Source organism: Ceratotherium simum, chromosome 2 (genome assembly GCF_057802395.1).
Source record: "Ceratotherium simum simum isolate JZ-2026a chromosome 2, ASM5780239v1, whole genome shotgun sequence".
In the NCBI taxonomy this organism is placed as follows: domain Eukaryota; kingdom Metazoa; phylum Chordata; class Mammalia; order Perissodactyla; family Rhinocerotidae; genus Ceratotherium; species Ceratotherium simum.
In genome coordinates this window covers 7,941,358-7,964,250 of record NC_141901.1, presented here as the reverse complement: position 1 = coordinate 7,964,250, position 22,893 = coordinate 7,941,358, and the positions used below count along the sequence as shown (strand labels likewise).

At 36.4% G+C, this 22,893-nt stretch overlaps 1 protein-coding gene across 11 annotated transcripts in view; it reads right to left on the bottom strand.

Moving 5' to 3' along the window:
• Positions 1–22,893, bottom strand: part of PRRC2C (proline rich coiled-coil 2C) — a 93,749-nt gene that overhangs the window by 33,197 nt on the left and 37,659 nt on the right. For all 11 annotated transcript variants that reach the window (XM_087437891.1, XM_014783421.2, XM_014783419.2 and 8 more), the window contains exons 12-17: positions 18,848–19,469; positions 9,925–10,094; positions 9,222–9,471; positions 8,002–8,212; positions 4,315–6,552; positions 1,772–1,980 (exon numbers count right to left, since the gene is read on the bottom strand). In XM_087437891.1, coding sequence (XP_087294017.1) covers positions 1,772–1,980; positions 4,315–6,552; positions 8,002–8,212; positions 9,222–9,471; positions 9,925–10,094; positions 18,848–19,469 — 3,700 coding nt within the window. The remainder of the gene's footprint in view (positions 1–1,771; positions 1,981–4,314; positions 6,553–8,001; positions 8,213–9,221; positions 9,472–9,924; positions 10,095–18,847; positions 19,470–22,893) is intronic.

Below are 22,893 nucleotides of genomic sequence, written 5' to 3'. Positions count from 1 at the left end.
ACAAATGTTATCAGGAAAACAATCTAAAGATGACTAACTCTTAAATTTAACTTTAATGAGTTAAAACAAATAGCTCAATTTCCATCATTAATTCAGAAATACAATAGAGTTCTTACCTGTTTACATTATGTCTAAATCCAATAATACAATACTTTGGGAAATTTCTACTCCAGAAGTTGTTTAGAAGGAAAACTGGTTAACAGATATTTGGGAAGACAAATCTGCCACATCTTGTGGACATTTTGTAATCTTCACTAGTCATTTTGCAAATGTGGTGTTTAGAGGGATGCTAGTCTCCTCTCTCTTTTGTGGACCACTATATGGTTAGCATCAAGCTTCCTACGGGTTTAACTGTTCTCTCTAAATCAGGGCTTTCCAACTTCAGCACTACTAACATTTTGAGCTGGCTGTCCTGTGCATCGTAGGATGTTTAGCAGCATCCCTGGCCTATACCCACACTAACATGTCAGTAGTATCCAGCCCCGAGTTGTGACAACCAAAAATGTCTCCAGAGATTGCCAACTGTCCCCTGGAGCACAAAATCACCCCTGTTAAGAACCACTGCTCTAAATAATCTAAAAATTCTTAAATATGCAATAAAGGTAAGTTTATTTCTTTCTCATGTGAATCTTAGAATGGTAGTCCTGAACAGTAGTTCTCCAATGTTTGCATGCATTGGAATCACCTGGAGAATTAGTTAAACCAGATTGCTACACATTCCAAGAGCTTCTGATTCAGTAGGTCTAAGGTAGGACCCAAGATTTTGTATTTCTCAACAAATGTCCAGATGATGTTGATGGTCTGCGGACCATACTTTGGGAACCACTGGTCTAGAAATAATAATGCCAAGGTCCTGGGCTCAAATGAAGTTTAACATGGATAAATAACCATTTACAGTCACGCGCCGCCTAACAACGCTTTGGTCAACAACCGTGGTCCCGTAAGATTAGTACCATATAGCCTAGGTTGGTAGTAGGCTATATTGTCTAGGTTTGTGTAAATACACTCTGCGATGTTCACACAATGACAAAATCACCTAACAGTACATTTCTCAGAATGTATCCCCATCGTTAAGCGAGGCATGACTATACTAGACGGAAGAAAACGCCCATCTACATCTCTATTACTGAAATAACGTACCTAACCTAAGTTTTCCATTACAACCGTCTGGTCTTAACTAAGTAAAGCTCTCAATTTTATTCAGTATTTCCAGCTTAAGTCTCATCTAAATGGATGTCAAATAGCACGTTTTTATATGTACAAGAGTCTACTCATAAATATTCCTTGTTAAATTCCTCATCAAGTATTTTCTTCTTGCTTGTGTTATCCTTTGCATTTGATATCCTATCACTTCATGGCTTTCTGAAAGGATTTATCCATAGCAACCGTGTCTCCCACGCTATTATTTATTCTCTATTGACCATATCTTAGATACCATTTTTATCACGGTTAGAACTCATGGGGGTTAACATTTCTTTAAGACACAGCATACATACAGATATAATTAAGCATCTTCATTTGATTTTATGCACTTTCCCACACCTGAATTATCTTTAACAAGAATTTTATCAAGCATTCAAGGCTATGCTAAAAGCTGGTATTATTTTAGTTCCAGTTATATCAGTTAGTAATTTATAATCAGCCTCTGTCTCTACCTTGTAGTCCAACTCTTTCTTTCTTTGATGACTTCTTTATTTACAGCATCTACTTAAATGTAACAAACAAAAAGATAGGGAGATAAACACATAAACAAAAGGAACCTAAGACATACTTGCATAATTGTTGAGATCAAACTGTGACAGCGCATCTACTTTCTCTTTGGGTTTTTTAGGGCCTGGTTTGGGGTCTTCTCTTTTTTTCCCAGTAGAATCTTTGGAGTTCTTTTGTCCTGTACCATTAGGTGCTCCTTCCTGGTGGTGTGTAGAACTGCCATTGATGGGATCAACACCAGGTGTACCTGTAGACTGGTCATCAAATGGCCTACAAAATAATAATTTGAGATATTACTACCTCCATATAACTGAACGAAAGGAATACGCTCAACATACCTGAACAAAAAAAAAAAAATGCTCTTGGGCCGGCCTGGTGGCTTAGCGGTTAAGTGAGCGCGCTCTGATGCTGGCGGCCCAGGGTTCGGATCCCGGGTGCGCACCGACGTACCGCTTCTCTGGCCATGCTGAGGCTGCGTCCCACATACAACAACTAGAGGGATGTGCGACTATGACATACAACTATCTACTGGGGCTTTGGGGGAAAAATAAATAAATAAATAAAATTATAAAAAAAAAAAAAAATGCTCTTACTGGTAGTTTCTAAAATTCAATCTAAGAAGAAACAGTAGTGGGATAGAAGACCCTAACTCTAAAACCAACAAGCCTTAATGACTTTTGTTGAGTATAACTTCATTAAAACCGAGCTTCTTGATAAAGTAGACAGACTAGCTCCCTAGAATTCTTTCCAGCCATTAAATTCTAGAATTCTAATCATCCTCTGAAGGTTCTTATTGTGTCCATTTGCCTATCAAGTTATCAATGAACTAACAAACATTGTTTATAGCAGAAAATTTCTGTGATCCAAGTGAGTCCCAAGCATTCACTATTGGATCTTCTCCACAAGAGGGCAGCATACAAAAAAAATTTAAAAAGCATTCTATGTTTATATTATGTCTATGATTTTTTTAAAAAGTTCAATCAGTTTTACACACTAACGTAAACACACAAAAAAACCACTTTTAAACGGAAACAATTCATTTCACAAACCAAATGTATTTTTACAGTTTTTGTTTTCTAACAAATTATATTCTTGGGTTCATTTTATAAAAATTTTATGAAAATAGGCCATGGAAAATGGGTTTACTAATTCTTTTTCATCTTAGCCTATTGTATTACTCAAGATAAAAGCTTACTAAGTACTTGACACAAGGCATAACCTCAAATATTTGAAGAATGATTTCATCTCTTCTAAATGGGACTCTCGCAAAACATTCGTTTTAACTACAACCAGTAACTCCTATTTCTGCAGGTTCAAAGTTGTTACCACATATATGACACAAAAGTCTTGCTAAGTAGTTGAGCTCTACACTGCACAAAAATCAGATCAAGATTTCTCTTGGGTATTATTACTTGAAATTCAATAGTTCAGTTATAGTCAATAACTACATTGTTATTGTAACTACATATATTATCCTATTCTTTTGGACTTTTAAATTCAAGGCAGGTTCAAATTCTGTATTAAGCAGGTACTCAGGAAACACAACTGGTCACACAATTTCCCTGGAACTTTTTCTAAATTATGAGAAAGAAAAATATTTTTGTAGATGGGTGCAACCTAAAATGCTAAGTATATGTAACTAACCAATGCAGATTAACATAATATTGTCTGATAAACTTCTTACCAGCTCAGGCTGCAAACCTGGGAATCTGGTCAAAAAACAGGGCACACCATAATAAGTTGCTTACTATTTACCAGGTATTATGTTAAGTACTTCACAAATACCAGGTCAGTAATCTTCACACTTTTTTTTTAAGTATTATTACCTCCCCCCCATTTTACTAGTGAGAAAGCAGAGTTTATACAATTGGTGAGTATCAGAGCCTAGATTTCAAACTAGGCATACTGTTACTTTACAATTTTTCCTAATACTAAAGAAATCAATAATAATTTACCATAATCAACATTTTAACATTTTAAAGAACAGATCAAGTTTAGTACAATTTGGCAAAATTAAAAAAAAATTCCAGTGACATGGTATTTATGTTACTGGTGGTCTTGGTGGTTGGGCAGGACTTTGCTTTCTGGGCTTCTCTCCAACTGATCATTTATTGTTGGTTTGCAACTCGAGAGGGCAATATAATTTATCCTTAAGGTTCAACATTCACTCTCTAGAAACCAGTACAGAGTGATAAAGTATATGGTTACAACATATTAATTTAGGTCCCAGAGGATACTTGTGAGCACCAGAGTTTTGCAAAGAGAAACCAAGAAAGAAAGGAGGTCTACTCATCATCAATAAGATGACTTAACAAATGGAGAACCTGTACAGGTCCCTCCCTAGGTGTGCAGATTTCCCCAAAGCTACAAATTCTTAAGAAGACTCTTTCGGAAAATGTAACTTAGCAGGTAAAGACTCTTGAGACACAATAACCTCTCTTCCTCAAGCACCATTACACTTCGAGAACAGAGAAAAGAATTTGGGGAGAACAATGTTTTGGTCCTCTATCTAGACTTGCTCCTTTTTGCACAGTTCAACCAAGAAGTCTACTTTCAGCTTTTTTAAATGTGCAAAAGTAATTAGATCTAAAACAAAGTACTCACCCTCGCTTTCCACTTTTTGATGGTGGGCCACTTCTCCTTTCATTTCTAGGACCTGAGAAATTCCTTCCAGATTTAGGTGGACCGCTGTTGCCACGCCGATTCTGACGATCTACACCAGGTCTCTGACTAGAAAAGCTTCTCTTTGCTATTTCCCTTTTTGGAGGTAAAACATTCTCTCCGGCCTTTAAAATTGCTTGTGCACTCAAATCAGCATTTTTTTTTTCATCCCTCTCACGCCTCTCATTGAAATCACTGCTTTCAGAAGCTGTTTCCCATTCTTCATTTGCCTGATCTGAAGAGTTCTGATTAGATAGGTCTGGTGTCTTATTCCCAGAAATATCTCCAGCAGTATTAACTGATTCTTGAACCACATTATTAGCTGTGCCATTTGTTGGCACAGCTACCTCATTAGTTTTTGAAGCAGCCTCCCTTTCTCTTAGCCGTCTAAATCGAGGAGGCTTATCTTGCCGTGGTGGTCGAGTAGGACGTTGCCTTCGAGGCCTCTCTCTACCTGGGTCAAATTTTCGCTCAAATTTTGGAGGTCGTTTATCTGCTGGTATAGGAATAAACTGCTCATGTCTTCTTGGTGGCTCTCCATCATCTGGTTTAGGAGCTTCTGTCTGCCTTGGGTTCCACTGATTGTCCCGATAAACAGGTCTTCGTAAGGTGGAAGGGCGTGATGGGCGACCTCCAGGATCCCTTCCACCACGTCTGAATGTTCCCCCTCTGCCTCGCCTTGTAGGCTCTCCTTTAGGAAGGAAGCCTGGTTTAGATTTATCATCATCCCTTACATACGATTTTTCTAGAGGTCTATTATCTATTCGGACATGATTTTCAGGCTTGAAAGAAGATTGAGGCTTTATAGGTTTTTTGTTTTCAGATCGTTCCTCTCTTTTGGGAAGTTTACCTTTGCTTAAACTATCCTTGTCACTTGCACTTTCATGAATTTCACTGTCTGTGTCAGTCTCTGAACCTCGCTGTCGTCTTCTTTTGGGAACGACTTCAAAATCGGAGCTCTCACTTCGTGTTTCACTTTCTTCTCGCTGTCTGAGAGGTCCTGAGGGCACATGCTCTGTTCGTGGCTTACTGTCTCTATACTGAGGATAATCTCGAGTGTGCCCTCTACCACCCCGGCCACGCCCTCCATAAGAGCCTCTATAGCTTCTGCCTCTGGAGTAATATTCACCTCGGCCTCGACCTCTGTATCCTTGATCTGGAAACCAATCTCTGTCTCTAGCTTCTTTCCAATAGGTCCTAGGGGGTAAAGATTCTTTTTTAACTGCTGGTCTTGAATCTGGTCGAGGCCTCTCTATAACAAGGTCTTTGCTGATAACTTTCTCAGGTTGTTTTTCCTCTTTGACTGGTGGTGCTGTGACAGTTTGTTGGTTTACAGTTTTAGCAGCAGGCTCTACCTCAACATTACTTACAGGTTCCGAGGGCTTCTCAGTATCTTGAGGTGGCTTTTGCACCAAAGCTGAAGTTTCTGTTGAAGGAAATTTCTCTAGTTCTGGTTGAGGTGGTGGTGGAACTGACTGTGGCTGAATCGGTGCTGCAGGTGGTGGGGGCGGAGGAAGAGGATCTTTCTTTTCTGTCTTTTCGTGTTTTACAACTTTTTCAGTGATCTTTTCTCCTTCCTTCTCCTTCCTTTGCTCTCGTTCCTCTTTCATATCTCTAAGTACAGGTTTTTTAATGGGACCTGATCTTCTCACAGGCCTATCATTACCTTCTTCTCTTCTGTTGGAGCCTGGCCTTGGGCCCCAACGAGTTTCTGATTTAGACTTATACAACTTTTCAGGTTTTGGTCCTTCTGAAGGTCGTATAAAGCTATCCTTTTTTGGTTTTTCCTCTGGCCTTTCCGCTGGTTCTTTTGAATCAATGCATCTGTTGGTTACTTTAGGAATGCTTGCAGATGGCTCATTTCTTTGCTCCTCTGATTTTTGAATATGGTTAGATCCATGGGAAACACTTCTTTTCCGGGCAGGCTGACTTTCTCCAGCTGAAATCCGTTCTTCTTGAGGAGTGGATACAGTCTTTTGCTCAGATACATCAAAACAAGACGACTGATTATTTGTGTCAGTGTGGCGAGGTCTAATGTCTTCCACAGATCTGCTTAAAAACTTTTGTACTTCTGTCTCACTTGATTCTCTGACCAAATCTGCTTTTGGATGAGCCTCTAATTGACTATGTTCTACAGGATAAGCAGCAGTAATCTGTTCCTGATCCAATGGGGCTTCAGGCCTAGGATGATGAGAATTCAAAGGCATAACCATCAAGGCAAAATCTTTCTTACATGTAAGTGTACAGCAAATTAATCCTTCCAATTTTAAAACATAAAACAATGCATCCTAATCATAAAGAACATCTTTATGTCTCTATAAAAAGTTTAGTGCAGCATTATTCATAACAGCCAAGAGGTGGAAACAACTTAAATGTCCACTGATGGACGAATGGGTTAAGAAAATGTGATATATACATCAACGGAATGTCATTAGGCATTTAAAAAAAGAAAAGAAATCCTGTTATATGCAACAACATGGAAGTGAAAATAACACAAGGATAAATACTGCATGATTCCACTTATAGGAGGTATATAATATAATCAAAATCATCCAAGCAGAAAGTAGAATGGTGACTGCCAGGGACTGGGAGGAAGGGGGAAATGAGGAGTTGCTACTAAACGAGTATCAAGTTTCAGTCGTGTAAGATGAAAAAGTTCTAGAGATATGCTGTAAAACATTGTGCTTGTGGTTAACAATATTGTACTATACACTTAAATTTTGTTAAGAGAGTTGATATCATGTTATGTTGTTTTTCCCCTACAATTAAAAAAAAATGAAGTTCATTCCTTAAGAAAAAAGGAAGTTTAGATTATGATGATGTGAATTTTTAATCCAGCAAGACTAATAATTTCCACTTATAATCAAAGCGTATACTAGAGTAGGTCTTTCTCAATGAATCAGAATCATAAAATATACTCCTTAAAAGGGCAGAAGTTCTAACTTTATGGTTGTAGATTATTAGAGATCACTAATTGTCTGCTACTTCAAAGTATCTTTGTAAATTAGTATTTGTCCTGATCTTGGCCTTAAAATACTTCCACAAGATATTGATAATTAAGTGTCTACCATCTCTCATTAGTGGAAGAATTACATCAACACTTTAGCCAGACTACATGTTAAGTACCTAATCAACAGCAGAAACTTGCCAATTTTAACATCTAACACTGAATTTCAGGATTTAATTCAGTGTACAGAACTAGATTACAAAATGCCCTAATCAATACAGAAATGCCGGGCCGGCCCTGTGGCTTAGTGGTTAAGTGTGCGCGCTCCGCTGCTGGTGGCCCGGGTTCGGATCCCGGGCGCGCACCAACACGCCACTTCTCCGGCCATGCTGAGGCCGCGTCCCACATACAGCAACTAGAAGGATGTGCAGCTATGACATACAACTATCTACTGGGGCTTTGGGGGAAAAAATAAATAAATAAAAATTGTAAAAAAACAAACAAACAAACAAACAAACAAAAACAGAAATGCCAGAAAAAACAGGTTCAAAAATGAAATGAAGCACACTAAATGGGATGAAATCAGATTTGTGGCTCAGTCCTAGATCAGAATGATCTTCAGGAACACTACACAGTTTTCATCACAATATTATATTTGGTCTATCAACAATTTTAATAATTACCTTACATCCTCAGATTCTTCTGTTGCCTTGGGAACAGTGGCCTGCTGAGGCTCAGTATGAGGATACGGATCTGACCCCCACATCATACGAGGCTCAGAGAGGGAAACTGCGTGATCTCTTGCAGATCGAGCTATATGCTCAAACGATTCAGAACTGTTTGGTGACCCTTCCATCTGGTCTCTTCGCATTAACGGCTTAGGAGGAATCATTCCTGTACAAAAGGTCAGAAAAAGAGGGGGAGAAAAAAAAAAGAAGAAACAAAATCATTATAGACATAGAATCTAGGTTAACAATTAGTATTTGGAATTCTTTATACTTAAGCTAAGGAAATACTTCTTGCCAAATAAAATTGTTATCAACAAATGATCAGTGAAAATTATAAGAGTTTTTCCGTGAATGAGATTTTTATTGTTGCTGTTAAATAAATAGATTTAAAAATTGAGGAAGCAAAGCAAAAACCCCCACAATAGCAGCCTACTTTATTTCAAAAGACAAAAATGTCTATAAAAACCAGATAACAAGCATTGTGACTCTATGCATGTTAATACAAACATAATGAGAATTATATCAACAGTGATAAATTTTCAGAGAAAATATTTTCTAAAGAAAATTCTATTAATCTAGTTTAATTAGTTGATCAATATGATATAATAAATTATACCTCTTAAATTTAAAATTTCAGTATCAAGATGTGATTCTTGATTTTTTTTTTTATCATCCCTAAATTTTCCTCTACACCATTTTGGCAATGGCTTATCCGGGTTTATTCTGATAGATTTCATAAAAGACTGCTAATTCATTTGTCTTTAGCTAACCTATCAGGAAATTCAAGTATTAGGCTGGTAAATGGTGGATAAAATTGAAAAGCTGGAACATATATGGACAAAATTCAAATACTGAAACACTTAAAAGAATGAAAACAATGCAGCAAATAATAGATATTAATAAGGCTATAATTTTATAGCTCAAAAACTTTAAATAATATTTACAAAACAGAAAATAACTAGTATTTTGGTCTTACCACACTATTGGTACAGTGCCTGGCATTTAACTACCCTGTGCTGAAAGCAAGTTACATAATTTTGTGATTAAAAATCTACAGTACTATATAAGTTCTTATAATTCTCAAAGGAATTAAGACTAAAAATGGGGGAAAAATGAAAAACTTTGACCTTGCATAACTGCAAGTGAGCCATGAGACAATGCCAATTTCAACTTACCAGGATGAATGGGTGGAATATCCATAGCAGGTCTACCTGATATCATTCGAGGATCCATGTACGACTGCATCATGAGCCACCTTGGATCAAAACCCATAGAAGCCAAATGCTGAGGGTGCGGCTGCATGGGCTGGTAAAGAGGTCTGTGTGGTGGAGGAGGGACAGCACCACTAGATGGCTGTGAAGGAACCGTTTGCGGCAGTACACCTTGCTGTTGCTGCTGCTGCCACTGCTGTTGTTTCATCTGTTCCTGAAAAAGCAGGATCCCACAGCTTAAGATTTTAGTTCCATGTAATATAATCAATCATTAAAAAAAAAATAAAAGGTATTTTTTGAATCCTTCAGGGAGAAGAATTCAAAAGACATTTAACAGTGAGAGGTGGCAAGACAAAAGAACAACCAGTAAGTTATGACACTTCTGCCTTATACTTGACTTAAGCAATTAATCACTCATTAATTATACTGCAGAAACCATTTCCTAGAAAGGAAGATGGTGTCTATAAATGAGGCAGAGAAAAAAAAGGAATGAGACAGAAGTTCATGGTAAAACCCATATCAAGAAACTTTTATTAAAAAGGGAAAAAATTTCAGGGAACATTTGTGTGCTTTGTATACTTGAGGCTTTATGTCAAGTTATTTCTCAGACAATTGAACAATAAAAATTTTCAATCACATGTACACGATAAAATGTTTTTATTTGTACCTGCTGCCGCTGGAATCGTGGTGGTAAAGACTTCTGAAACTGTTTAAAATAGCCAGACAGTACAGCAGGCCGAGGTTGAGACCCTGATTCTGGTTCTGCTTCATGTACCACTTGTGTGGTCTCTTTTTCACTGCGATTGCTGTCTTGTCTAGTGAAACCTGGGTCATCCTCTGCCCAAAAAAAAAGGTGAAAGATAATGATATTCATCTATGTTACTTATCAACTACATGATGTTTGTACTGAAGTAATAAGGAAGAAAGCATCCTTAACACTAGAAAACACTGTTTTGTATTCTAATACTGGTAGCGATCAATGAGATAATATTAGATTAACAAAACCTTAGATTTCCTCAAAGCTAGATTCTTATGATAGAGATCACAGGTCCAAATGCTTTACCACATGAAAATTTGTACTTGATATTTTGTAATAATAAAACATTTCAAATATTACATGTTTTTCCATTGTTTCAATATTAATGCTACTGTCAATATTTACTTGTGGTTCACTAGGAATTATGTGAAAACACAAATGCTCTATAAATACTTAAAATAGAACACACTGGTTTACTTAAACTTTTTTGATCAAGGGACTATTATCTATAAAAAAACTAATGACTCTAAGTCTGACAATAACGGAGTGATCACCAGCTATCTTCAAACAAATAAATCGTTATTCTATGTGAAGGGCGTCGAGTATGATACATGAAAATGAGAACCATACACATACCTCCCCCAAAAAGTTTTCATTCCAAAGAAAACCAGAGCCATATTTCATTCTACAGCATGTCATCTGTTACAATTACAAAGCCAAGAACTTATGAACTCTTTTTTCAGAGAACCAGGGATGAATTTTAAAAGGAAGTTTATTTTGCCAATGTAAAATCATGCTCTAAAGAATCACAAGTCACAGTTTCTTGTCTGCATTTCATTTAACATTAAGGATGTTGTAAAAGGGGAAATAAAATATTGGAGTGAAGAGAGCCAAATAGGCACAACAAAGTCAAATGGGTACATCTCATTGATAAACCTAGCTAAAATTAAATTGCCATCAGAGAATATATAAACCGTGAATGAAAATAAAGATGCCACTAAATAATAATTAAAAAGAAAATAATAACTTACAGATTTAGTCACCAATGACCATTAAATTAATCAGGGTAAATACATGTATTTATTGACAGAACTAGAGCCAAAATATGAATTTCCTTATTTTTAACCCATAGTCCTTTCTCATCAATTGTTAATGAGATTCCCTAAGGTTGTTCTCTTTTAGCACACATCAATATTAAAGTATGCCAAAGTTTTTCATTTCCATGGTGAGAAATTTTACTTTACTATTTTTAGTGTTATGAGCAATCTTAAGTGTTTATGATATATAGGAAAAGCCCAATATCAATACCAAATTACCTCTAGACCATTAATATGAAAACTTATGAAATCTGATAACTAAACAAATGATTCACATGGGCCTTATCTCATTAAAAAAAAGCTGAGGGGCCAGCCCCGTGGCTTGGCAGTTAAGTGTGCACACTCCGCTACTGGCGGCCCGGGTTCGGAGCCCGGGCATGCACCGACGCACCGCTTGCCCAGCCATGCTAAGGTGGCGTCCCACATACAGCAACTAGAAGGATGTGCAACTATGACATACAACTATCTACTGGGGCTTTGGGGAAAAAGAGGAGGAGGATTGGCAATAGATGTTAGCTCAGAGCCAGTCTTCCTCAGCAAAAAGAGGAGGATTAGCACGGATGTTAGCTCAGGGCTGATCTTCCTCACACACACACACAAAAAAAGTTGAGATAAAACACTCTTACTCTTTTTACAGTTACATTAAGAGCCAAGTTTGAAGCTAAGCCTGAGTATAAATTTTAAAAAGTAAATGTTTAAATAGCTTTATAATATAATTTCAAGCAGCAGGATCTTGCAAAAAGAGCATGGATTTTGAGGTCAAAAAACTTTCAGTATTTCTATATCAGAAAATATACTGTACACCTGAAACTAATATAATATTGTATGTCAACTATACTTCAATCTAAGAAAAAAACAATGAAATAAAACTATTTCTATTTTAATAATTTTAAGTCATTTCTATTTTAACTCAAGCTGTTCATTAAGACTGAACTATATTACAAGTTTAAAGCAAGGTTTTATACCATATTTTAATTCCAATAATTAAGAGTTTTACGCCAACTTGGGGAAGAACAAAAAGTTGATTAGAGCTAGAAAAGGATTTTTTAAAAAAGTATAATTACAGTCTGGTAAGCACATCAACTACCCTATGGAAGCTTTTATACTTAAACTGGTAGAAAAACAAATCTGAAATTATGAACTGAGTGCAGTCACTTAATTATGACAGGCCAAAATTCCCATCAAGCTCTATTCAACTTGAGTTTTAGAGGTATTAATACATGTGAACAAATGAGATTTTATTTAGTTATATGTCTTGGACTCAGAAAAAAAGTAAAAGAATTAGCAAATGCCACTATGAAGCCAATACCATTTTGCAGACAAAATAGAATGAAGCTCATCTAATAACCTTGAGAAACACTTCAGGGAGGCTTATTACTTTTTTTTTTCCATTTAAGAATAATTCTACCATCATCCTCCCCAAAACCAAATTACCTATTTCTTTCAACACCTTCTATTGTTAATATAAAATAAGAAGAAAATGGCTTTAGCCCAGGTTTTATACTGCAAATGCTATCTTTAAACACTTTTATATAAGACAAAGATGATTCTGGGATGATGGTGGAGTACAAAGTACAGGTAATCTCCTCCCCAGCCTAGAGAACAACTGCACTGGCAGAATCAGTGTGATGTAACTATTTTGGAACTAAAGTCTATTGAAAGGCTTGTAACTTCCAGGGGAAGGCTTGGACAATAAATTGAGGTTAATTTCAGTCAATTAAACCTCTTAGCAGAGTACCAGCTACACATCCCCCACCTCTCATTCAAACACACATTTGAGCAAGCACAACAAAGTATCAGGGAACTTGAACATAGGACAATGGAAATTATTAAGTCTAAGGAACAGAAAAAAAAAGATCTAAGAAAAGTAAACGGAGCTTAAGGGACCTGTGGGACAAGATCAAATAGACCAACACACACATTGAGGGAGTCCAGAAGCAGGAGAGAGAGAGAGAAAGGGGCAGAGAGAATATTGAAGAAATAACGGCCTAAAACTTCAAACTTGATGAAAGACACGAATATAAACATCAAAGAAGCTTAACACACTCCAAGAGACCCAACTAAGACACATTATAATCAAACTTGCAAAAGACCAAGACAGAGAGCCAGCCCTGGTAGGCTAGTAGTTAAAGTCTGGTGCTCCCACTTCAGCAGCTGTGGTTTATTTCCCAGTCACAGAACCACACCACCCGTCTGTCAGTTGCCATGCTGTGGCCGCAGCTCACATAGCAGAACTAGAAGGAGGTACAACTAGGATATACAACCATGCACTGGGGCTTTGGGGTGGGGGTGGGGGGTGGGGGGATTAGCAACAGATGTTAGCTCAGGGTGAATCTTCCCCTGGGGGCGGGGTGGTGGGGGTGGTGGTGGATCTTGAAAGCAGCAAGAGAACTCACGTACAAGGGATTCTCAATAAGATTATCAGATTTCTCATCAGAAACACTGGATGCCAGAAGGTAGTGTTCGAAGTTTTAAAAGAAAAAAAAATATCAACCAAGAATCCTATATACAGCAAAACTTCAAAAATGAAGGAGAAATTAAAACATTCACAGATAAAAGCTGAAGGAGAGTTCATTACCATTAGACCTGCTCTGCAAGAAATGCTCAAACAAGTCCTATAGGGTGAAATGAAAGGACACTAGATAGTAAATCAAAGCTGTATGACAAAATAAAGATCTCAATAAAGACAAATATGTGGACAATTATAAAAGCTAGTAGTATTGTAACAATACTAGTGTGTAATTCTATGTTTTTCTACATGATTTAAGAAACATACATTTTTAAAAATAAAAGAATTATTAGTTTAAAAGCTAGTATTACTCCAACTTTGATTTGTAACTCCATATCTTATTTTCTACATAATTTAAGAAACCAATTCATTTAAAATAATTATTAGATTATGTTTCTGGGTAGGATACAATGTATAAAGATGTAATTTTGTGACATCAATAACCAAAAAGGGAGGGAATGAAGCTGTTACAGGAAAATGAACAGAGTGTTTGTATGTTATTGAAGTTAAACTGGTATAAATTCAAACTAGAGTGTTACAACTTTTGGATATTAAATGTAACCCCTGTGGTAAAAACAAAGAAAACAGCAATAGAATATAAACAAAAGGAAATGTGAAAGGAATTTAAAACATTTCACTATAAAAATCAACTAAACACTAAAGAAGACAATCATGCAGGAAATAAGGGACAAAATGGCTCTAAGTCTTCTAGAAAACAAATACCAAGATGACAGAAATAAGTCTCTTCTAATCAAAACTACTTTAAATGTAAGTGGATTAAACTGGTCTCCAATCAAAAGACAGAGATTGCCAGAATGGATAAAAATGCATAATCCAACTATAGGCTATATACAAGAAACTCACTTTAGATCCAAAGACACAAATAGACTGAAAATGAAAAGATGGACAAAGATATTCCATGGAAATAGTAACCAGAAGAGAGCGGAGTAGCTATACTAATATCAGACAAAATCAACTTTAAATCAAAAAAGTTTTACAAGACATTACATACTAATAAAAGGTTCAATAAAGCAAATTAACAATTATACATATTTACACACCTAATAACAGACCATCAAAATATATGAAGCAAAAAACTGACAAAATTGAAGGGATAAACAGACAATTCTACATTAACAGTTGCAAACTTCAATACCTCACTCTCAATAAGGGACAGAATAACCAGTCAGAAGATAAGTAAGGAAATAGAGGACTTAACACAAACCAACTAGATCTAAGAGGCAGATATAGAACCCTCTACACAACAACAGCATACACATTCTTTTCAAGTGCACATGGGACAATTTCTAGCATAGACCATATGTTAGCCCACAAATTAACTCTCAAAATATTTAAAAAGATAGGTATCATATAAATTATTTTCTCTGACCAGTTAGATAAGTTAGAAATCAACAACAGAAATAAAACTGGAAAGTTCAAAAACCTGTGGAATTAAACAACACACTCTTAAAACAACCAATAGATCAAAAAAGAAATCACAAGGGAAATAACATACTTAAGAGATGAAGGAAAATAAAAACACAACATACCAAAGCTTATGGAATAAAGCAAAAGCAGTGCAAAGGGGGAAATTTATAGCTACAAATGCTTACATTAAAAAAACAGAAAAGATCTCAAATGAACAACCTGGCAGTACAACTTAAGGAAAGAGAATAAGAAGAACAAACTAAACCCAGTAACTAGAAGAAAGGAAATAAGGAGCACAGCAGAGATGAATAAAATAGAGAACAGAAAAAGAGAAAAATCAATGAAACAAAAAGCAGGTTCTGTGAAAAGATCAACAAACCTTTAGCTCGGTAGGTGAACTAAGAAAAAAAGAGGACTCACACTCTAATATCAGAAATAAAAATTGTGACATTACTACCAATTCTACAGAAATAAAAAGGACTATGCGAGTATTACAGACAATTGGACGCCAACAAATTGGATAACTTAAATGAAATGGACGAATTCCTAAAACCACAAAGCCCACCAAAACTAAATCACAAAGAAATAGAAAATGTGAATAGACTTAAAAAATGAGTAGATGGACTTGATAATCAAAAATCTCACACACACAAAAAAGCCCTAGAACTGATGACTTCACTGGTAAATTCTACCAAACATTTAAAGAACTAACATGAATTTTTCTCAAACTTTGCCAAAAAATTGAAGGGGAGGGAACACTTCCTAACTCATTCTATGTGGCCAGCATTACCCTGACACCAAAGCCAGACAAAGACACTATAAGAAAAATACAGACAATTATCTCTTATGAACACTGATGTAAAACTTCTCAACAAAATACTAGCAAACAGTATTCAGCAGTTTATTGAAAGGATTATACACCATGACAAAGTGGGATATATTCCAAGGACAGTTCAACATATGAAAATTGATCAATGTAATACACCACATTGACACAATGAAGGGAAAACAACACACGATCATCACAATTGATGCAGAAAAGGCACGTGACAAAATTGAACACACTTTCCTGATAAAAATACTTAATAAACTAGGAATAGAAGGAAACTACCTTAACATAATAAAAGCCATATATGAAAGCCACAGCCAACACCACACACTCAATGGTGCTAACCTGAAAGTTTTTCCTCTAAGATCAGGAATAAGACAAGAATGACCACTTTCACCACTTGTACTCAACTTAGTAGTAAAGTTTGAGCCAGAGTTATTAGGCAGGAAAATAGAAGTAAAAGAATATCCAAAATGGAAAGGAAGAAGTAAAGTTACCTGTTCACAAATGATATGATCTTATATGTAGAAAATCCTAAAGATTCTACAAAAACTATTAGATGAATTCAGCAAAGGAGCAGGGTACAAGTCAACACACAAAAATTACCCACACTTCTACACTAACCTTTCTATATACTAACAATGAACTATGTGAAAAGGAAATTACAAAAACAATTTCATTTATAATAGCATCAAAAAGAATAAAATGCTTAGGGGAAGTAACCGAGAAGGTGAAAGACTTGTACAATAAAATCCACAAAATATTGCTGAAAGAAATTAAAGACATAAAACAAATGGAAATACATCCCATGTCCATGGATTAGAAGACTTAAGATTGTTAACAAGTCAATACTACCCAAAGCAATCTACAGAATCACGCAATCTCTATCAAAATCCCAATGGAATTCTTTACAGAAATAGAAACTCATCCTAAAATTCATATGGAATCTCAAGGGACCCAGAACACCCAAAACAATCTTGAAAACAATAACAAAGATGAAGGATGCATTCATCCTGATTTCAAAACTGACTACAAAGCTATAGTAATGAAAACAATGTGACACCGACATAAATACAGATATACAAACAAATAGAATAGAGAAAGCCCTGAAATAAACCATCACATATATGGTCAAATGATTTTAGACAAGGGTGCCAAGACCATTCAATAGGGGAAAGGGCAGTCTTTTCAACAAATGGTGTTGGGAAGACTGAATATCCACATGCAAAAGAATGAAGTTGGAGGGCTGGCCCCGTGGCTTAGCGGTTAAGTGCGTGCGCTCCGCTACTGGCCACCCGGGTTAGGATCCCGGGCACGCACCGACACACCGCTTCTCCGGCCATGCTGAGGCCGCGTCCCACAACTAGAAGGATGTGCAACTATGACATACAACTATCTACTGGGGCTTTGGGGGGAAAAAAAGGAGGAGGATTGGCAATAGATGTTAGCTCAGAGCCGGTCTTCCTTAGCAAAAAGAGGAGGATGAGCATGGATGTTAGCTCAGGGCTGATCTTCCCTCAGGGCTGATCTTCCCCACAAAAAAAAAAAAAAAAAAAGAAGAAAAAGAAAAAAAAAAGAATGCAGTTGGACCCTTACCTAACACAATATACAACACTTAACTCAAAATGGGTCAAAGATCTAAATGTAAGACATAAAACTATAAAACTCTTAGAAGAAAACATAGAGCAAAAGCTTCATGACATTGGATTTGGCAATGACTTATTTGATATAAAACCAAAGGCAGAGGCAACAACAAAATCGTCAAGCTAGACTTTATGAAAATCAAAAAGCTTTGTGCATGAAAAGAACATCCAAAATAAAAAGGCGACCCATGGAATGGGAGAGAATATTGGCTAATCATATACCTGACAAGGGATTAACATTTAGAATATATAGCTAACTCAACAACAAACAATCTAATTCAAAAATGGGCAAAGGACTTGAACAGACATTTCTCCAAAGAAGTTATACAAATTGACCAATACACACATGAAAAGATACTCAACATCACTAATCATTAGGAAAATGCAAATCAAAACTACAAGGAGATACCATCTCATACCCATTAGGATGGCTACTATCAAAACAAAACACAGAAAATAAGAAATGTTAGTGAGGACGTGGGAAAACTGGAACCATTGTACATTGTTGGTGGGAATGTAAAATAGTAAAGTTGCTATGAAAACCAGTATGATGGTTCCTCAAAAAATTAAAAATAGAAGTACCATATGACCCAGCAATTCCACTTCTAAGTATATACCGAAAAGAAATGAAAGCAGGGTCTCAAAGAGATATTTCTACTCTCACATTCACAGCAGCATTATTCAAAATAGGTAAAACATGGAATCAATGCAAGTGTTCATCAACAGATGAATGGATAAGCTAAAAGTAGTATATATATACACAATGGTTTAGCCTTTTAAAAAGGAAGGAAATTCTGCAATATGCTACAATATGGATTAATCCTGAGGACATTATGCTAAATGAAATAAGTCAGTGACAGAAAGACAAATACTGTATGATTACACTTATATGAGGTACCTCGAGTAGTCAAAAACCATAGACACAAAGTAAAACGGTGGTTGCCAGGGGATGGAGAGTAGGGGAAATAGACAGTTATTGTTTAACAGGTATAGAGTTTCAGTTTTACAAGATGAAAAGAGTTCTGGAGATGGATAGTGGTGATGGTTGCACAACATCATGAATATATTTAATACCGCTGAACTGTACACCTAAAAATAGCTAAGATGCTAAATTTTGTTATGTGTACTTTACCACAACAAAAAAAAATTACAGAAAAGACAAATTAAAGTATCCAATAAAATTCAACTTCTATCCAAAAAAACCCCAAACAAAGCACCAATCACTTTTATTTGGATTGCGTATATTTAAAATACACAAACATCCACACTGTAAGCAATGTGAAGCCTTTTTGTAAAGGTCATATAAGAACAAACAAGACTATCATACCTTTATTACAGTTGTTTTCATTTTCTGGTTTTTCTACCATAGGCTCTAAAGTAGGTTCTTTGTGCTCGATTTTTTCATCCACTTTCTCCCTTTCTTTCTTTTCCAATTCATATTCCTTTTCCTGTTCTTTGATCTTTTGCAGTTCTTTTTCCTTTTCCTGCTGCCGTTCTAGTTCTTTCTCTTTTTCTTGTTTTTTTTCCTTCTCCATTTCTCTTTGTTTTTCCTGTTCTCTCTCCAGTTCTTTCTCCTTCTCCTCTTGCCTTTCCCTTTCTTTTTCCCTTTCCTTCTCTCGCTCCCGTTCATGTTCTTTTTCAAGTTCTTTCTCACGCTCCCGTTCTTTTTCTCGCTCCCTTTCTCTAATTTCCTCTGGAGATGGTTGTTTGTCCACTATGCCAAGCTTTTCATCCAATCGTTTCAGTTTCTCTGCACATGCTGCCTTCCTTTGTTCTTCCATTCTTCGCTCTTCTTCCTCACGCCGCTTCCGAGCACGTTCCACTGCTGCAGAAAGTTCTGACTGTTGTCTTCTTCTTTGCTTCCATATTTCATCTTCATCCGGTACTTGCTGCTTTGGGGGAAAAGGGCCTGGCCTTCCAGGTACTGCTTGTCGGTCTGGAGGAGGATGCTGAAACATTAAGATAAATTATCACAGGAGTATGACAAATCTATTTTTGATCAACATTGGATATCATAGGCAGGAAGAGGGAGGAAAACACTCGACAAAATGTCAGAAATTTTCCTGATAAAACATACACATTAAAATGCAAACAAGTAACAACATGAAGAAAATATTAGGTCTAGATAATTCCCAAAACTAAGACCAGAATAATTAATCCAGTCATCTAACATTTACTGAGCATGTACCTATTTATTGTGCCAGATATTGTTGCTCACTCAGTATTTGTTGAATAAAATTAGAAGCTGTCACAACGTGAATTTCAAAATCTAAATTTAGAGACAAAGGGAAATTTAGAATATGAGTGCTCTTGCAGCAACTGCCAGAGAGAGAATGCCTAAAGAAGGAGAAAGAAGTCCATAAAGACGCAAAAGCCACCACATGAGCCCTGAGAAGACTGAGGTACAGTTACAGGGAAAGAGCAGATAGCCAAAGAAGCTAAGCAAAGAAAATGGAGACACTGCTACTGCTGACAGTCCAAAGGAGAAGAAATTACTAGAAATCAGCCTGGGTTGAGAGAGTTCTATCTTGAAGCTGAAAAATCCAGAAAGGCACATCTAGAACCTATGGTGGAGGATGGATCACCTGAGAGATCGAGTTTTAATGATTTAATTTTCAATTAATGTGTTCTAAGACAATTACTACAAAGTGTAAAATCACTGCCAGCAACTATGCAAAGACCACCAGAATAAAAAGAGCACACATGAAGGGCTGAAATATTAAGGAACTTAAAAAATTTGTTTTAAAAATACTGATTTTAATAGCTACTAGGGTGGAAAAATCTTAAAAGCCAGACAACCAGTCAGAATCCTTACTAAACAGAAAATAATGGTCTGATGCAAACAGTGAACTGAATATTAAACATGAATCCAGAATCTATCATTTACTAACAGTGCTATCTCAGGCAAACCAGTTAATCTCTCTGGTGTTTAGTTACTTCACCTATAGCTCAGAGACAAGCTGCGAAAACAAAATAATAAAGTACCTAATTTACACAGAAAACTCATCGAGTAAGCATTTTTTGAAAAGCAATTTCAGTGAAGTATAGTTTACATAAAATGTGATGCACGTATTTTAACTGTATTGTTTAATGAGTTTGGGTGAATGATACACTTGTGTAACAACCACCCCATCAAGATATAAAGCCTTTTCATCACTCCTCTGCCTCCCCCTTTGACCCCAAACCACCATTGATCTACTTCTGGCAGTATAGAGTCGTTTTCCCTTTCCTTATGGATACATCAAGTTACATTCTCTTTTGTGTCTGGTTTGTTGTGCTCGCAGCAATAGTTTTGAGGTCCTTGTAGGTATCAGCAGTTTGCTCCATTCTACCGCTGAACAGTGTTCCATCATAGGTACATTGTTTCATCTGTGGATTGACACCTGGATTGATTCTAGTTTTTCAACTATGAATAAAATAGCTATGGGCATTCATGGCTAAGTCTTCATGTAAATATATGTTTTCATTTCGTTTCATCTGGATAAATATCTAGGAGTGGACTGCTGAGTCATATGTTTCACTTTGTAAGAGACTGACAGACTGCTTTCCAAAGTGATTACAAGGTTTTACAGCTCCACCAGCAATCTATGCGAGTTCGAGCTGCTTACATCCTTGCCAACATTTGGTGTCATCAGCCTATTAAATTTTGGATGTGTAGCAAAATCTCACTGTGGTTCTGATTTGCATTTTTCTGGTAACTAAAGATCTTGAACACCTTTTCATGTGCTTATTGGCCATCTGTATATCTTATTTTGTGAAGTGAATGTTCAAATCATTTTGTTGGGCTAATGCTTATTATTGAGCTGTAAGGTTGTTTTTTTTAAAAAATATATCCCAATACAAGTTCTCTGTCAGATGTATTAGTCATGTTTTTTTCTGTGACATATCTTTTCATTGCCTTAGTGATGTTTTTCAAAGTCAAATTGATCAATTTCTAATTCATGCCTTTTGTGTCTTATCCAAGCATCTTTGTTGAAGAAAGCTCAGACTTTCTTTTACATTTTCTTTCAGGTGTTTTAGTTTTAGCCTGTATGTATATAGAAATGCTAAAGAGCATTCAGTGGTTAAAAGGAAAATGACTGGAGGAGATGATGGTGATGGCTGTGGTATGTGCACCTATTTTAGTAAGAAGATCAGTGCAGGCCTCTAAAGTGGTAATATCTGAGCAAAGAATTTGATCATAGGAAGGATCTCAGGAAGAGAGTCTTCCAGTTAGAGGAAACAGCAAATAAAACATCTTCAGGGTGAAATAAAAAACAACAGGAATAAAGCTTGTGAAGCAAGAACAGAGAGAAAAGTAGATGAAATCAGAAGAGTAGACAGAGACCTTAAAGACCATGAGAAGGACCTGAGCAAGGAACGACTGACCTAATAAATACAGTGTAAAAAGATTACATCTACTACAGGAGAACTTGGGATGGAGGTGGTGGGTGAGTAGGCGGCAAGAGAGGAAAGCAAGACCTGTTAAGAACTTACTGTGATAGTTCAAATGAAATATAACAGGTGGTAGCAAGTACTCAGTGTAGGAATATATCCTGAAGGTAGAGGTGACATAACTTGCTGATAGATTAGGCTGGATATACGGGAAAAAAGAAGGAAGAGTTAAGAGTGACGTCCAGGTTTTAACCTGAGCAAATGGGTACATGATAATGCCATTACCTACGATGGGGAAGACATGGAAAGAAGCAGGACTGTATATGTGTGGGAGTAGGGGTTTGTTATGGTCTGGACATATTAAATATGAGCTATCTATGAGAGATCCAAATGGAGATGTTGAAATGATTGTTGAATACATGACTCTTAAAGTCAGGGCAGAGCTTTAAGGGGTCAAGATAAACATCTGAGTGCCATGAGCACATGGATGAGATCTTCTAGGGAAAGGATATAGTTAGAAAACGGAATGAGAACACAGCCCAGAGCCCTCCAGCAGTCAAAGATCAGTATAGGAGGCCCTGAAGGAATACAAATTGAAGAAAGAGAACAAAATAGTGTGATGTCTCAAAAGTAAGTAAAAAAAAATGTTTTAAGAAGGATGGAAAGATTAACTATGTCAACTGCTACTGAGATTTAAGTAAAATGAAGACAAGACAACTGGATTTGGCAAGATGGAAGTCATTACTGACTACTGACCTTGATAATAACAGTTTCAAAGGTATAGTGGGAGATGAAAGCATAAGAGGAGAGTGTTAACGAGAGAGAAAGTAAAGACAGCAAGTGTCAATAGCTCACTAAAACAATTTTGCCATGGAGGAGAACAGAGAAATAGGGCAGAAACTGCAGGCAGATGGAACGTAGCAGGAGTTAAAGGAGGGTTGGTGTTTAAAAAAATTTTTAAGATGGGAGAAAACATTACTGGTAAGTGACAGAGGATGG